The 14,887-nt window shown below is 39.7% G+C and overlaps 1 protein-coding gene across 2 annotated transcripts; it reads left to right on the top strand.

The window, feature by feature from the left end:
- Positions 1-908: 908 nt before the first annotated feature.
- ppm1f (protein phosphatase, Mg2+/Mn2+ dependent, 1F) lies at positions 909-13,086 on the top strand. Of its 2 annotated transcripts, none has more exons than XM_051422169.1 (8): positions 909-1,058; positions 2,553-2,765; positions 6,470-6,600; positions 6,973-7,175; positions 7,302-7,490; positions 7,684-7,827; positions 8,197-8,290; positions 10,495-13,086. In XM_051422169.1, exons 2-8 carry the CDS (start codon positions 2,596-2,598, stop codon positions 10,884-10,886), a joined length of 1,323 nt encoding a protein of 440 aa, XP_051278129.1. In that variant the 5' UTR covers positions 909-1,058; positions 2,553-2,595; the 3' UTR covers positions 10,887-13,086. The 2 variants fall into 2 exon arrangements, with proteins under 2 accessions (XP_051278129.1, XP_051278130.1); XM_051422170.1 differs by lacking the exon at positions 909-1,058 and adding an exon at positions 1,065-1,199.
- The last annotated feature ends 1,801 nt before the right edge of the window (positions 13,087-14,887 follow it).

Raw genomic sequence — 14,887 nt, 5'->3', positions numbered from 1 at the left:
ACCGTGTTTCTACAGTAACCAAGAACGGACAAACCAAACACTGGCTGTAGATAGGGTTTTGGGCGTTTTTAAACTGTTTTGCGGATCACCATAGTTTCTCCTACATGCTTGGAAGTGGAGGGTGAGGCGAGGGGGTTGTCATCTGCAACTACACCACTGTATGTCACTAAATCCTACACAAGGACCAGCATTTAAATTCTAGCGGGCACACTTCTCATCATGCTGACACATGTGCAGTTATTTATTCTAACATAAACTTATTATGCTATAGCATGACAGTCTGTCCCATTTGTACAAAGATACATGCATCATTTATCATGCAAACGTTTAGTAAGTTGGCGTTTAGCATGTTAGCAATACGTTTCATTTTCCATTTCCAGGACAAATACTGATGTTGAGTTTATGCTTTCATTTTCACTTCCATTTTCAAATTGACATTTTTCTATATAATTTGTAATTCTTTGTCAGAAGTAAAGCTGGAACAATGAGTCCATTACTCAAGTAGCCAATCCACAACTTTGACAACTGATTTATAATTTAAGTCAAGCTAATTCCAGCTTCTCAAATGTGAGGATGTGATGCATGTCTTTAAAAGGAATATTTTGGGTAATAAATTTGGTGAGTAAAAAAAGCCAGGCTTGACCTATCTCGATCTTTAGGAAATGATATTATAATTATAAAACAACTTCCTGACATTTCATTCACACATATATACATACTTGTATCAAGGAAACGATCAGCAGATTAATCAATAGTTGGACTAGGTTGCGGCCCTATCACAGAACACCTTTCCAGTTTGTTCTTTTTCTTGTAAGCTATTCATGGCGTTATAACTCTTTGTAGTAGAATATAATAATACTTTACCATTTCCGTCATTTCATTAAAAGTTGGTCTGGCCCTTTAAATCTGCAGCGGAAGAAGGAGGGAAGTGTGATGACGTAGAGGAGGGTGGTCCAATAGTGTGTTGAGCAAACCGCAGATTTATTAACGTTACGGATAGTACACTGTGATTGAATTATTACCATCAGTCGTTTTTACCATCAGTTCAACCAGCGCAGGTTTGTGTTTGTGTGCTTTATCAATGACTCTATTTTACTCTTTGTCTCGCTAAAGGGCGTGTTTCCCTCAGCTGTCGGTCTGTAGTGTGTGTAGGCGTAACGTTACTACGCCTAGAGACTGTTCAACTTAGCTAGCCTCAGGTAAGATGAAGAAACAGCCTTCCGCTTATATATTTTTTAACTAATGTAGCCAGCAATGACCCTAATGTATTAATTCGTCTTGCCGAGCGCATATAACGTTAACTTACGTTACATGACAGTGTAACATAAATGTTGCAACCGTGAGGAGGCTGCGGTCAATACCACGGAAGATAACTTTGAGCACACACTGTCACAACACGTTAAGCCATGCGAGTTTTACATGTTTGGGAAACCACAATAAAAAAACGCAAAACTGAAAAGTTGAGTAGCCATGTTGTGAACATTTGGTTGGTAACGTTAGTTCTATCCTTACAGCCTCAATAGCTGTGGCACACGCCTTTCCCTCTGATGTGGAAATAATACGTCGCTAATCTTTGTTCTTACTGTAGCTACATATTCGCTTTTGAATTTAGCTAACGTTGCGTTGTTAACAGTTACTGTAACGGCTAGCACTGTTTGTTTAGTAAGTTGTATTCATTGTTTTTTTCCAAGAAATGTGTTGAAAGCAGTAAGACTTAACTCAAACCTGCCACCCAGCACAGTGTTCACAAGTGTATGAGTGTAACTTAAAGCTACTATATTTTTAGCACAATAATGTCCACATTGGAATTTTCGTTATACTATTAAAAGTACTAGCAGAGTTAAGCACAAAGTGTTTGAGTTGTCACTGTAAAGGCTCTGCTACACTAAATGGAACAGAGCCTCAGTTAGTATCACTGGTAGCACCTGTGTCTACACTACTGTTTCATGTCAAAATGGCTGCTGTGGAAAAGGTCTATTAAGGCATGATGCATATGGGAAATAAAAAAAGTAGAATTTGTCATGTGTAGCCACATGTCCTGACCGTTTCTACAGCAGATTTCGTTTCCACCTTAAACGGGAAAATATCTGCGGTGCTGTTCCTTAACATACTAAATCTGGCCAGCCATGGGTTAATAAGAGGAGGCAGCCTCTTCTAGGTTAGATGATGATGGCTGCTTGCTGCTTGCCATTTCCCAAGACAAACATGAAATGATTATGATGTGGTATAAATGAGAAGGAAAAAACAATACTGGAATGTCTTGTGAGATACTAAGCAATATTTGGTCCTAGTCTGAAAATTATGAGTATATATATTTTTGATTTACTCTTATAAATTTCCAAAGGTCAGTCTCATAATTTCTATGTAGTAAGTCAAAGATAAAGTTTTGAGAACGTTAGTCAAAGTCATGACATGAGTAAGTGTAGTGTCTCAGTGACAGGTTATAACAATATTATTATAGTAATGGAATAATATTTATTTATGAGTGTGTGAGTTGTTATCAGGTGGGAATTCAAATCTTTGATGTGTACTGCATTAATTCTCCATCACAGTTCGCTGTTCACCTGAGAGCTTACTACAGCCAGAGTCAGCAGGATGGAGGAGGAGGAGGAGGCGAGGTGCTTCCTGGGGAGGTTTGTGGATGAGTTCCCAGCTGCTCTGGAGGAAGACAGTCCACTGCCTGTCAACCCTCTCAGCCGCAAAGTCTCGCAGGAGGAGCTGCATGGAGAGAGCCTGGAGCTGGGCCTGAGGCTGCTGGCTGCCAGGTACGACCAAGAGGGACAAGTACACAGAATGCATTGTACATTTTACTTTGGTAGGCCTTGAGAATAGACGAAAGTAAATGAAAAACCTGGTTCCCAAAATCACAGTAGTTGCACTCAGGGAAACCCAGTTTCTCTGAGTACATTTCTCTTGGGGAATGACAATTTCTCTGCCATTTTTAGGGGTAACCATGTTTTTAACTGGTAACTGAGGTAATTACACTGTCCTCAGATATTTCTTTTCGGTGCGAGAAGTAGTAGAGCGTGTCCCCCATGTACTAATGCTGAGTTCTTACTGCAATGAGAGGGAGAGGAAGAAGCTGGATAAGATCATCAGGTAGTCCAGCTCTGTCCTGGGCTGCCCTTTGGACTCAGTGAGGGAGGTGGGTGACGGGAGAGTCCTGGCTAAAGTGTCATCCATGCTGGACAATGAGTCCCACCCCCTGCACGGTGATCTGACAGAACTGAGGAGCAGCTTCAGTGACAGACTGCTTCACCCTCGATGTGTGAAGGAAAGATATAGAAGGTCTTTCCTTCCTGCTGCTGTTAGGCTCCACAACGAACACTCTTAATATGTGCAATAGTATTACACCACAAGGTGTAAAAACTTCAAAACACCAGTTTGACATCAGTCTGTGCAATGCTACTTTATTTCATTATTTATTTTTAGAAGCTACTCTTAGCTCTTGTTATCTCTTATTCTGCCCTTTCTGTATGTTGTTGCAAACTGCAATTTCCCCATCGCGGGACAAATAAAGGTTTTCTTATCTTATCTTATCTTATCAATGGCCCAGATTCGATTGCAACCAAGAGCCAATTTGCTGCATGTCCACCCCCCCCCCCCTTCATAAAAAAAAAAAAATTGTTCAATAAAAGCTTGGAAGCCCACAATAATACTAAAAAAAAAAAGATCATTCTATCCAAAGTCTGACTAAAACTGAAAGCAACGCAAAGAAGGCTGCAGAGGTTGGGATAAGTCTGTTTCTCCTGCTGAATATTTTTACTGTAACTAAATTCACACACTTTTGCACTGTGAGGAGGGGCTCTGCTCTGTCTGACTGGCTTCCAAAATGTAGTTTGGGGTAAGGAAGAATTCTGATTACTGCATTTACATGCAGATTTACAGTAGCCAGGTTACTATGGCGCATGTAAATACGTTTTCCGATTACCTGCACTTAAGTGCATGTACGTACACTGACTAGCGGTCTCCCTCTCCATAGGATGCTTAACTCCATGGATTTTTTATCTATGACAACTGCATTGATGGATTTATAAATATTCTGCAAAACACACACAAGAGTCCCAACCTATCGTGTTGTCATTTTCTGCTTGTGCACTGTTAGGCAAAATAAAATAATTCTCTAAGAAATTATGAAATTGGTGAGAAAATGTGTTTGGGAAAAATTGGGGTGGTCAATAATTCTTTAATAGCAAAAACTGTCCGTGTTGCAGCTTGTGAGAGAACAATTGACAACACTCTTTTTTCTTCATATTTTCACATATACATGATTTTCCAACTGAGCACTGTTCTCTAGAAGTGACACTGCTCCCTCTGTGGACTAAATTACTAATATTGTGTTAACATTGTAACTCTTTCTGAAACCATCCTCCTGTCATGTCTGAATAAAGTAGCAACGGACATTTACATGACATACATCTCTGCCAGAATGACAAAATGCCAGCACTTTAACAGATAAAGTCAGTATTGTACAAAAGCCTACCAGTTCCTCACAAGTATTCCATGTCTGAAAAGGGCTTTTGAATGTAGAGAAAACCGTGGTGGGTTTATTAATTTACTCCACAGTGTGTCTTGTGTGTATCTTACCGCAGCACATTACAGTCCAATGTTTAAATCACTGCAAAATGTACACACATGTCCACATGTGATAAACATATCTAAATGGAAGAATAGCTGCACAATTAAAAAGGTTTTTGTTTGTTTGTTTTCCCATCATAGAATTCTCACTAGCACTAAGGTGTGTAGTGTCAGTGTAGTTAATGCAGGAGTATCTGCCCATCTTTTGCATGTGTGGCTGCATTCCTCACATTCCTGACAGCTCTGCTCTTGCTCTGCTCTTGCCCTGCTCACCCAATATGCATGGTTAGCTTTACTGTTTGACACTCACACTGCAGCAGTGGACACAATAATAGATGCTGACACACTGTATAAAAGTGACAGCAGAAAAGTACCAAACAATAGCTGTAAAAGACTTAACCTGAAACATAACAACGGAGGCCAGGCCCAGTGGAAGAGCCAGGGGAACCTATTTTTTTCACAGATCATCTGTCTCATGTACTACTGTCAGGACACAGTGAAAATTTTAGTGGTATAAAAGTTACTGAATGCAGCTTTAAGTACAAAAAGTGTGTGTTGGATATATGTTACAGTCAGAAGAGGGTACAATGTGAATGTGGCAGCGAACTCAAGCTGCCTCAACTAGCCTGCAGGCCCCACCTGATTAATTCCAGATTAGTGCAGATGCTATTAGTAATTTGATCCATAATTCAAAAAACAATCAACTATACAGATACTGTAAATAATATAATTTAAACTAAATACTAAAAATTTTAAGCAAAATGCCAAAAGTGTGCTCTCTGTCGTAACTGTTTTAGATAATTTAATGTGTAATAATTTAGTTTTGTCAAATTGTTGGTTGGACAAAATGAACATCAAGCTCTTCTGACATGCATTTCCCTATTCTTAAATGAGTTCATCATAGATGGACCTTGTTTACCCTACAAACTGGCTGCTGTGAAAACGTTGTATTATTTGTTATTAGTTATACTGCGGACCTTTTCAGAATAGAATATGGAATATGTAACATTATGTGCTTTATTTATCTATTAAAGTTTTTGTCATTCAGAGAAGTAAATGACAAATGTGTCAGTTCCATAAACATTCCTCATGACTTAATTGGACAGGATGAGGTTGTTAGTGGAAGTAGAAGACAGGAATTCAGCTTCCTGTTTTATAATGGCAGATCTTGCACAAGCAATGAATGAGAAGATGTTAACTCAGTTGTTTTGCTTGTGTCCTGTTTGCAGAGATTAAATTTAAGCTGTTTTAAGTTTTTGTTTTTTTGTCTCTTTTGCCCCTCTCAGCAGTGGGAAATAAAGTGCTAAACCCTGCTCATAATAAGGCGAACAAAATATGCATCACTTTGTACTTTGGCAGCCTTTAAGTTAAGTATTTAACTGGTTATAAAACAGTCTCAATTTAATACTGATGCCTCTATATGACCTATGGAGTCTGGTCAGAACTTCTTGAAAGTTCTGAAAAGATGTCCCTTCTTAGTTGTTCTGCTGTAATGGAGAGCCTTAGAACAGCTAGTAGTGAACCTTTTAAACTTAGCTTAAGTTAGAATTGGAAAATAACAAATAAAAATTAAAATAAAATCATTGCCATGTGTTCTCTCTTCTCTGCTCATGTTTTTTTTTTTTTTTTTTAAGAAGTATGCCCTGTCAGGACAACTTCATATCCTGTCTGTAGAAACAGCATTGTTCTCCTGACTTCCTGTTTCCTAAACCCAGTCTTGTCTGCAACAGAAATGTAATTCTGTAAAGGAAAAGGAGTGACTGATGATCTCACAGATGGATGTGCATATACCAGCAGCACTCTTTAAATAACCAATGACCATGGTCACATTATATTTAACCCCTTTGACAAAATACACAACATGTATTTCTGCTTGTCTTTGTTGGTTCAGGAATGCTCCTGCAGGCCTCAGTGCTGTCCTGTGCCAAGCAGCACTGTCCCAGCTACTGCAGAATGACCTTTCACCTTTCCACTGCCTGCAGGAAGCTGAGGCTGACCACAAAGAGGAACAGAAAGTTGTCTGTAAGTATTTAACCTCATGCTCATTTTGGAGGCTGTAGCTTGTGATGCTGTTAAATTGTATTGTGTTATACTGAGGGGTCTGTATTTAGTCTGCTGTCATGAATGGAGGTCTGTTGTTGGTAGCACTAAATCTCCACTGCCACTTGGGTGGGTCCTCTGTGTTCACCAGCTAGTCTCTAACTGTGTCTGTCTGCTGTTTGGTGCTGCACAGGTAGTGTTCAGTGGCTTTATCAGAGCTTTGCCACTGAAAACAAATGCCAAACCATGAGAGTGGAGTCTGTCATGTATTGCAATGTATATACCAATAGGAAAAAGTAGTAAGAACCAAAAGACAGTGTGATTGATTTCCTGTTTATTTTATCTTACTAATAGTACTTGAGGCACTGGCAGTGCAACGTCTCTTCCTTAACAAGCTGATAAATGTGGCGCTTGCATGGCATCAAAACTTCCCAAAGCTCCCACCGGCTCCCTCTCGTTTCCTCCGCTGCTCTGTTCACGCCATCAAGAACACTAGGAGGAAGATGGAGGATAAGCACGTGGCCCTGGCTGAGTTCAACCAGCTCTTTGGGATCCAGGTACAAGACTTTCCCTGCAACACCTAACACTGAAACCAGATATCAAAACAACACCTTCAAGATTCAAAAAAATGTCAATAAACACTTATTTGACTTCTTTCTGTCTCTCTCTATACCATGGTCCAGGATGGAGTGGAGCGTGCTTACTACGCTGTGTTCGATGGCCATGGAGGGGTGGACGCTGCCACCTATGCCGCCACTCACCTCCATGTTGCTCTGAGTAAACAGGAGGCCCTGCAGAGTGACGCATCCACAGCCTTTAAAACTGCCTTCAAACATACAGATGACATGTTCAGAGGCAAAGCCAAGAGAGAGGTACTGATTATTTTAGTATTCTGCTTCAACATTTACACTTTGACTCCATTTCATGTTTGCATTAAGTCCAACCGACAAAGCTGATTGGCCAGCTGCTATGTGTTGCCATTCAGAGGTCCTACCACTGGAGTTTTGGGTTCTGGGAGTGCAGTGCTGAAACCCAGGTTGATAGATAACGTGTGTATGTTGTCAGCGTCTGCGGAGCGGCACTACAGGCGTGACGGTGTTGATCCAGGGTCAAGAGATGACTGTGGCCTGGCTTGGAGACTCTCAGGCATTACTGGTCAGAAAGGGACAGGCTGTAACACTCATGGACCCCCATAAACCAGACAGAGAGGTAGGGATATCACACTTACGCAAACACATACACACAGCTCTCTATGTCACCAGAAAGGAATTATTTTACTCACCCTGCACCACCATAGCAACAATTGTTCCATGTATATACAACACACCTCTAATGCGACCATCACATCAAATTCGTTTTTGATTTAGTGACCCATGAACTGTATGGCACCACCCTAGGGTCAAATAGTGCACACACATCTTAGGGGAAGATTACCATGAAGTTTAGTGCTCTGTGTGACAAGGTACCAGGTAAAGGCACATACATGTTAACAAAGTTACTGCACATGTTCAGATAAAATGAATGGTGGGAAAGGTGATCACATGGTAAAGATGTTCTCTTTTGTCCTCCACTGTCCAGGATGAGAAACAGAGAATTGAGGATCTTGGTGGCTGTATCACCTTCATGGGTTGCTGGCGTGTCAACGGAACCTATGCTGTATCCAGAGCTATAGGTAGGTCAATCACATTTGTGTGGAATCCCTCTTTTCACTGCCGTTAGCATTGGAATAAACTCAATTGTGCCTTTCTTTGAGGCTGTAGCAAGAAGGGCTTAAAAGGCATTCAACTATTGCAGTAAATGCATTAAGAGAAAGATTTACACTTACGTCTGACTATCAGAAGGAATCAGTAATTATATCAAATAACTGAATTTAACTTGCCACCACCCTTCGAAAAGGGAAACTTGAAAGCCAGTTAAATTAGTCTCAGCCTAACGGTTGCTGGAGTTCTTGACTTGTGTACAGTGACTGCAAAACAAAAACACATGAAGCAAAGGTCTTTAGAAAATGCAGGGTTTATTAAACTACTAAGTAATGAATGCATTTAATAAATGAATGAAATAACAAACACAGTGATGATTAATGAATGAATGAATGAATAAAGGCAGGGTTCCCCGATTAAGTAAACCTGGGTGTTAATTTAGTTTGAAACTCGACTGTTGGTATGGTAAACTGCATGTTATGATACTTGAAAGCATGGTTACCAGGCGCAAAGCGGAAAGGAAAAATGCTCCTTTTTCATTTCTGATCCCAGAAGTCGGTCCAGAGGTGTTCACACCACTTCCAGCAAACGTTTAACGTCAAGTCTATTTTGGAAATGGAGTCAACGATCGTATGTACAGTACATGCATACAGCCTATTAATGATCTAATTTACTGTTGTTGGGTTTGATATTTATTAATTGTGAATGCAAAAAAAACTTAATACTTAATTCTGCTTGATTCAAACTGTTATTTATGCTCTGCTAAGGTTGCAGCGGAATTGCGAATTTTGAGAAAGTGTTGTCCTGTATTGTCAAGAAAAACTCCTGGAAAAGTGGCTGAAAAAGGCCTGGAAAATGCTTTCTTTAAAAGAGTGGGATCCCTGAACAGTGAATACAGCGTTAGGCAATCAATACCAACTACCAATCAGCCTTATCTGTTAGTGTACATTTATGACTGTATGCTCTTGTGGTTGCATGTTTCACAATTGTTGAAAAACCTTTTAAATCCTATTTTATTGACTGTTCTGTTTTATACTGACTACTGAGTCTTCACTCCTCTTAACTGGCCAGCAGGGGTCGCAAGTGCTAGGCTAAAAACACTATTTACCTGGTCTGTTGCAGGCCACATTTTGGCCCTTGTTGTGGCTCAAAAACTGACATCCATAGAAAAGAGCATTCCATACCTGATATCTTATGATCCACCAAAGTTAGACACAATATTAAATAAATAAATCCCTGTTGTTGTAATCTTTGCTGCCATTTTGACTGGAAGACTCGGTTACAATACCATCATACTATTCTATGCATCATACTGTACAAAAACAACCACACTATATTCAAAACTCTGCATATGTGCACTGGTTGCATCTGGTATTTGTGGTAGTTGCTTCACCATATTTTAGCTGACAGAGATCTGCACTCAACTGAGTGGTAAATGGTAAATGGACCTGTACTTGTACAGCGCCTTTCTAGTCTTCCGACCACTCAAAGCACTTTTACACTACGTGCCACATTCACCCTTTCACACACATTCACTCAGTGATGGCAAAGTCCATCGAACAGAAACTAACATTCATACACATTTACACACCGATGCACGGCATCAGGAGCAATTATCTTGCTCAAGGATACTTCGACATGTGGCACCAGGAGCCGGGGATCGAACAAACAACCTTCCAATTAAGGAACGACCCGCTCTGCCTCTGAGCCACAGCCGCTGCCACTCTTCTAGTGTGTGTGTGATATTGTTTTTCCACAAAAAAGTCCAATGAACTTTGATTAATATTAATTATGGAAATGTTTTTAATTTCAAAATGCTAACTGCTGGACACGATGTCGCCTACATTCTCAGTGGATATGCACTGGTGGCTTTAGCTTTCTACATCACACTGTACAAGGTGATGTCACAAAATTCTGCTAATACCTACACGTTCAACATATGTAGAGTTCATGCAGATGAATGTGAAAACAGCCCTCTAATGGTAAACTCTCCATATACAACTTCAAACCTCCAGTGGAGCGCTGTCATCACAGCGATGGCATCTCTTTGCACCAGACAGTGATTTTCCTGGTAAATACCAGATAATGGAAACCCTATTTAATGCTCTAAAACAGGCCTGGACTTGAGAAGGTACTGCTGCAGCTGCTAACCACACATTCCTCATCACTCCTCCAGGTGACTTTGACCAGAAGCCTTACGTGTCTGGAGATGCCGACTGCTCGATAACCCAGCTGGTGGGGGACGAAGACTACGTGCTTCTTGCGTGCGATGGCTTCTTTGATGCAGTCAAACCTTCAGAGGTTCCACATCTAGTCCTGGATGCACTCCAGCCACCTGGTGACCCCGAGGGCGGGGGAGAGGCTCTGCTGGAACAGTCAGAGCAGGTTGTTGGACTGAGAGTCGCTCAACAGTTGGTAGGTCACGCTAAGGCAGCCGGTTCTAGTGATAACATCACAGTTATTGTGGTGTTCCTGCGTCCACCTGAGCAGCTGCTGGCTCAAGACTCCACTACAGGAACTGCACAAGCTACTGGGGACTCCACTTCACAAGATGCACCTCAGCAGTGAAGGTGGAGATCTGACACCACTGTGCCAAGCTACTGCATAACTCAGCCTGTTTTCACCACCTCACCATGAGTATCCATCACTGTTCTTGTATTACAGTGCAGAGCTAATTAGTCTATTGTATTTTCTAACAGTGTATTACACTTTTAACGTTTCAAGAGAAGTTTGAAGATGAGGACTGATGAGCTGGAGTTACTGGAGTGTAAACTTCCCCAGATCCAATAAATATCAGGACAGAGCAACTTAAGGTTAGCCTAAATTCTGTTCCAGATCTGCTCGCAGTCCTGCATTTACAGATGTCATTGGAATGTGTACGGGTGTCGTGTGTTCGTACCACAGTACATCCTTCCCGATCTGTACCGCGCATGTCCAACTCTCAACAGAAATTAGGAGGAAATGAGATGGCTAGATTAGTTACTTCCAAAGAACAATGTGTTACAATGCTTTATTTAATGTTATGTAAATTGTCTTCTCAGTATTAGCTGAGGGAACATTAATACATTTACAGAACCTCTGCTAACATTGGCTAAGTTATCTGAAGACTGTGCTTGTCACTATACTATATGCTCTATGTATGTCTCACACATAAATGCTTACAGATATTATGTACATGCAAGTCACCATATTTATTCAAACCACATACCTCTTCCAACTGCATCCAGAGGAAGATAAAAATTGTTTTAAAAAAGTCTTAATAGCATGCTGAATTAAAGTGTCATTTTTCCAGAGCCATTGATGGAAGTAGCTAATAAGTGAGCCATATCTTTTCCTTGGCATCTCTGCTGAGACTTGCACATGCTCAGTACTGATTGGACAGGATGTACGAATCAGGCATTATAGCCAATCATAATGTGTTCATGTGTTACATCATCTGTGAACGCAGGACCCCAAGCAGATCTGCTACCTACACCACTCCATACCATGGACTGGCACAGCGGGGCTTTTTTTAACACAACTTGCTAAATAATGTAATCAACTAATAATGTGCTAACTGTTACTGTTGAATCTACTGTGAGGTTACTACTTTCAGTAGCAGGCCTGTTAGCTAGCAGATAAACATAGGGTTTAATCAGTCACACTCACACTCATCTTCTCACTTATGCTCTTATGTTTTTTGGTTTGGAAGGTTGCTAAGCTATGATTGGGAAGTCTCTGTTTGTGGAAGGGTTTTAGCAAAAGGTCAATTCAAACCACTAATGGTTTTAATATAGCTAAAAAATCAGTTGTATTTTAATTAAAAAAGTATTCAGAAGTGATTACATTTCACAAATAGCTTCATTGGCTAAGATAAGTGTAAGATAAACCTTTACAGCTTTCCTTTGGTTCCATGGTCTCTGTGCCGGAAAGAAAAGCTAGCCTCCTCTTGACCTCTGTGTAGTTATCACAAGTCTGTTACTTTTTTTGGTCTTTATGCTCTGTGTCAGTATTTTTTGTGGAGCTTAGTTTTCATACATCATATCTCATTCATATGTTCTCTATGCATCATCAGTATTAAATGTCTTAAAGTGAACATTGCAAACATGCAAAAAAAAACCTCACTAAGTCAGGTTCTGCAGTGGGATTGGATTCACTCTGACATCAGTAATGGGGCTTCATTTGAGGGATTTTGCCGGAGCAACTGTAACTGTGCCTTTACCAGTCACTACTCAATGAAATGCCTTGGGAATCTCTAATTCTGTGGTGTGCTGCAGTGTTATATTGTATTATTATAGAAACTGTTGCCAACTGCAGTCTAGAAAATGCATATCAGCCTTCAGGAACTGATATCAGTCGATCTGTAATACCAAGCACTGTGACTATTGAAAGTATTTGATGCTGGGGATCTTGCAGGAAATGACTTGGATTAAGTTAGTAAATCTTCCAGTTGGCTCCGAGCTGTAACTGTGACATTCTGTAGTGAAAAGATGTTTTGAATATTTGACTACAGTACCTACTAAGAACAAAACGACCAGACAGAGGTATAGTCAGTATTTCTGTTTTGAATGAGTGCTAGTGTGCCAAAACTACCTACGTGATCTTGGCATGCTCAGGTAAGAGAGAATTGATTTGCTGAATCACAAACTCCGACAGTATTTCTGACTCCTGTGTTTAATTTTTGGAATACCTTTAATTAAGAGTTATTCATCATGTCCTATTGAGAACATTAATATCAGCTGTACTGATTTTGGCATGTAATAAATAATATTCTGTTTCGCTGACAAGATACTATAGTCTGCTTTTTTATGTCATATTTAGTATCAATGGCTGAATTTAAATCAGTGTGAATGGAAAATTATGAGGGTGTGCCCTAATAGTTTGAAGCATGTGAATAGATCTAAATCCATAAAAGGAAGTTCATTTTTGTTTGCAAAGCTACGGTTATTGAGCTATTAAGTCTAAAGAACAAAAAACTTGCATACACTTTAAAAAATATGTTTCAACATAACAAAACAAGATTATAAAGCAGAGATTAAAGTTAAATGTACTACAATGATGTTTTAACTGGTTAAGAAACATTCAATACAGATGGCTCTACATGACCTGAATAAACAAACAAGAATCAGTGAGAAGAACAGCTGTTTCTTTGTAGTTATTCTTAATGCCTTCACAGTCGGATTAAATGGGGTAGAAATAATACTGCTTTTGTGCACATGGGCCTCCAGAATCAACACAAAAATAAAAGTTCCTTGTAAGGGCTTTAATGAAGAAACTATGTTGGATATATTTTATTATTATTTGTTTTATATTAATAAGGAATAATAAAGACCCAAGAACAGACACCACGTAAATGCAATGGTTTGTCTTCCACATCATGTAGTTATTTAAATGAAGTTAATAAGAAAGCCAGGGCACATTACCAGTTAACATATAATTCTTGTTGTGATATAAAATGATCTTCTATGCAGCAGTACAATGAGTTCTAGTCTAGTCAGATACTAATGACAAGATAAGATAGACTTTATTGATCCTACACTGAAAAATCTACTTCTTACAGCAGCTCCAGATAGGCAGATAAGAAAAAAAGAAATACACAATAAAATTGTGTACTTTACTTATTCACTGAATATGAGATCAGATGATCACAAGATAAGAGAGATTTATGAAAAAGGAGGTGTAGGCTGCTAGAGCACACAGGTGATAAGCTCTCAAGTGAGGAAATAGAATATTTGCAGTTCTCATAATCCATATATTTATATAAAACATACACATAATACATACATATATAGAACTATACCAGACGCCAAGATGGCACCTATTGAATCCAATAAGCATTGCTAACCTGGTGCATATGCCAAAAATGTTTTCTAGCTTCCGGTTTTACATCCTGGTTATGCAGCTCACTTGCCTGGTCTTGCCTGAGAGTTCCTTCTCGGCCCATAGACTTTACATTGTGATGGTGTCACAGATCAAATTGCTTTACAAATACACATCCTCCATGGATTAAACACTCATAATAGAAAGAGTCATAATTGACCTTGTTTGCAGATTGTGGTGTCCTGTAAACAGTTATACAGATGCCTGTTATATAATGACGGTATATGTTTTTTTCATATAAATTTTCTGTGCAATACCTCGAGTGGCACGAGGGCTTGAAGATCCAATCATCACTAAAGCATATGTCACCCAAGGGAGCCAGTAAAAACAAACCGAATGGTCGAAGTTGCAATAATGACATTGAAGGTGTGTTGATTGATTCACAATGTCAACTAATGCACTGAGAAACATGCAAGGCAACTTCCTACCTCAATAACCTTTGAGCAGCACAGTGAATTAGATGTTAACTAGTGACAATGAAAATGCAGCAAAGCATCCTTTTATTCCTATTCTTATTCCTCTGACAGTTTCTTTATCTGTAATGCAAAGAACACAATAAGCCAGCCTGTTAATGGGAGTGTGTAGGGTTCAGTAGCATCTAATGGTGAAGATACATATTACAACCAACTGAATACCGCTTGCCTTGCAAGTGTGTAGGAGAAACTACAGTGGTTGCTATTGAGAACCAGTGTTTGGTTTTTACATTCTGG

This window comes from Dicentrarchus labrax, unplaced genomic scaffold (assembly GCF_905237075.1).
Source record: "Dicentrarchus labrax unplaced genomic scaffold, dlabrax2021, whole genome shotgun sequence".
Taxonomy (NCBI): Eukaryota; Metazoa; Chordata; class Actinopteri; family Moronidae; genus Dicentrarchus; species Dicentrarchus labrax.
The sequence above is the reverse complement of the archived record's forward strand: the minus strand, read 5'-3'. Positions and strand labels throughout refer to the sequence as shown.

Bases quoted from the DNA above. Each gene is read 5' to 3' on its own strand.
- ppm1f (XM_051422169.1), top strand. From the start codon at position 2,596: ATGGAGGAGGAGGAGGAGGCGAGGTGCTTCCTGGGGAGGTTTGTGGAT. The intron at 6,601-6,972 runs GTAAGTATTTAA...TCTTACTAATAG, and splicing joins AGAGGAACAGAAAGTTGTCT to TACTTGAGGCACTGGCAGTG. The intron at 7,828-8,196 runs GTAGGGATATCA...TCCACTGTCCAG, and splicing joins CCCATAAACCAGACAGAGAG to GATGAGAAACAGAGAATTGA.